At 46.9% G+C, this 2083-nt stretch overlaps 1 protein-coding gene across 1 annotated transcript in view; it reads left to right on the forward strand.

Moving 5' to 3' along the window:
• Positions 1 to 1644: 1644 nt before the first annotated feature.
• The window catches only part of LOC126575125 (uncharacterized), a 1248-nt gene continuing 809 nt past the window's right edge, over positions 1645 to 2083 (forward strand). Inside the window, exons 1-2 of the mRNA XM_050235672.1 lie at positions 1645 to 1744; positions 1818 to 2009. Coding sequence (XP_050091629.1) covers positions 1739 to 1744; positions 1818 to 2009 — 198 coding nt within the window. The 5' untranslated portion in view covers positions 1645 to 1738. The remainder of the gene's footprint in view (positions 1745 to 1817; positions 2010 to 2083) is intronic.

The following is a 2083-nucleotide window of genomic DNA, read 5'->3' on the forward strand; positions in this document are numbered from 1 at the left end:
GGGAAAGATAAACCGGCCACCGAGCTGGCTCCCCAACTATCCGCACCGGCGACGACGGCAACGACGTAGCGTAAAGTCTTATCCGTTTTCAACGGCAGGGGCGATTTGGTCAGCTCCTCCAACAGCTCCTTACAGCATCCCATCCGCTGTAAATAAGGGAAATCCTTCGACCAAGCACGACGATGCACGGGTTCGCGCGGCCACCAATGAATGGTCCTTTGGCGGCGTAGATGCAGAGGGGAGGCTTCATGTGGGTTATACCCTCCCATATACCCACAGAGCTCCGGTAACAAGCTGCTTGTATTAAATTATTTATTGGCTACTTTACCCCACGACTCGGCGTCTTCCCATCCTCCATCCCCAAAGGATACGACCATTTCGTCCCGTTCGTCCCATTCGTCCCGTTACCGATCGTTGCCCGTTGCCAAAAATTTAACTCTGCAAAATCCGTTCGAAATGCAGAACGGCTTTCTCTCGCACGTCGCTACCATTTTTACACCTCGTAAAGTGAACCATTTTGCGTCCCTATTCCCGCGAAGGAATCCTGGGCGTATTTTTTTTTTCTTCATTGTTTTCCGTATGCCGCTAGAAATAAAACACTCCCCCAGCATGTGGAACATAAGGAACGCATGCTCGCGGTGCCCTTGTGGTGCGTAAAGTGATCAAAAACATTCAAATGCCGAAAGAATTTACTATCACAAGCAGAGGAGCAGGCCCCGCATTCATTGGGCACCGAAGGCCAGAGGGTATGGCGAGCGTATGGCGGTATGCAGGGAAAGTGCAAAGAATCCGCAAGCCACGGCCCCCCCCTCCCGCAGAATCAAGGCACTTTGCCGATGCGTAATGATAATTTATGGAAATGTGATTTCTCTGTTTACGGCTCCATTCTTCCTGTACGCACACCTATGGGCGTATGCATTGCAGGCAAATTGAAGTCGAAAGTGAGGATGCCGAATTCCCATCGGGGATCGTTCATGATGCTTGCACTACCACGCCGTGCACCCTCGCATGACGCGAAATGGTACCAAGGATGCGCGATTACTATATAAGTGGCAAGGGAGCAACAAACTGCAAATACATAAGGCGATTAAAAAAACATTTTGTCAAATTTGATTAGTGCTTTTGTCAGTAGAAGAGGCAGCCAGCTAATCTAGGGGATGGCATCTTTACACAATGATTTATCCTTTTGCTAAATAGTACATGGAATTCAATTAAACGCGTTCGATTCAGGAATGGTACCTAATGTTCGTTAGTATCGTTCCCAAACGAATGGAAAACGAATGAAATTTGAATTTCTCCGTAGGACTACCCTGTCCCGCAGTGCGCACTGTGTAAACGAGTCTCGATACAGTCGGTGACAAAAAGTTAGTAGCCTGCTGGGGTGTTAGCACATTTCAGATAACGTTTGCAGGTTGAGTAACTCATCAAAGAGATGTTTTACTGTAGATTGGTCATTAAATTATGTTAGTAAACGGCATTTTTATGCGAAGAAAATGAAAAAGTCTTGAGCAAAAAGGTGTGTACAAATTGGTGCTCCAAAATACAGAAAATCTCATACTGCAAATACGAAGCATTTCGGCGTGAATTCGGAACACATTATGCAGCTGTTATGCACTGCATTTTGTCCGCTTGGGTGTATGTAAACAAGAGCAGGATTCTTGTGAAACACAAACGAAGGACGAATTGTGGGTCCCCGGAAGTGCGAATATCATCAATTTTCGTCCCTTATCACATCGCCATGGAGGTATAAAGCGTGAAGGTACGTTAGTGGTCCCCGTGCCCCATGTAATTCGGTTTCTGTATACCCTCCCGTACAGTCAAACAACAATGAAAATCCGCTACCCACAACGATTGACCATTCAGGGTTACACCTCGCGAAGAACAGTATAAAACTACCCACGGAAGGAGATCCAGACGGTATTCAAGCCACCAGCAACGTACATTACAATCAGCAAGTAAAATATGCGCCATCTGCACCGTATCAGAATAACAGTTTCACTGGCGCACAGGTTTGTACGAACGCACCCGTCAACTGATGCTTATCCGACCGATTCTGATTGCAACCGTATCGTCCTTTACCTTC

The sequence above is a fragment of the Anopheles aquasalis genome, chromosome 3 (genome assembly GCF_943734665.1).
Source record: "Anopheles aquasalis chromosome 3, idAnoAquaMG_Q_19, whole genome shotgun sequence".
NCBI classification, from domain to species: Eukaryota; Metazoa; Arthropoda; class Insecta; order Diptera; family Culicidae; genus Anopheles; species Anopheles aquasalis.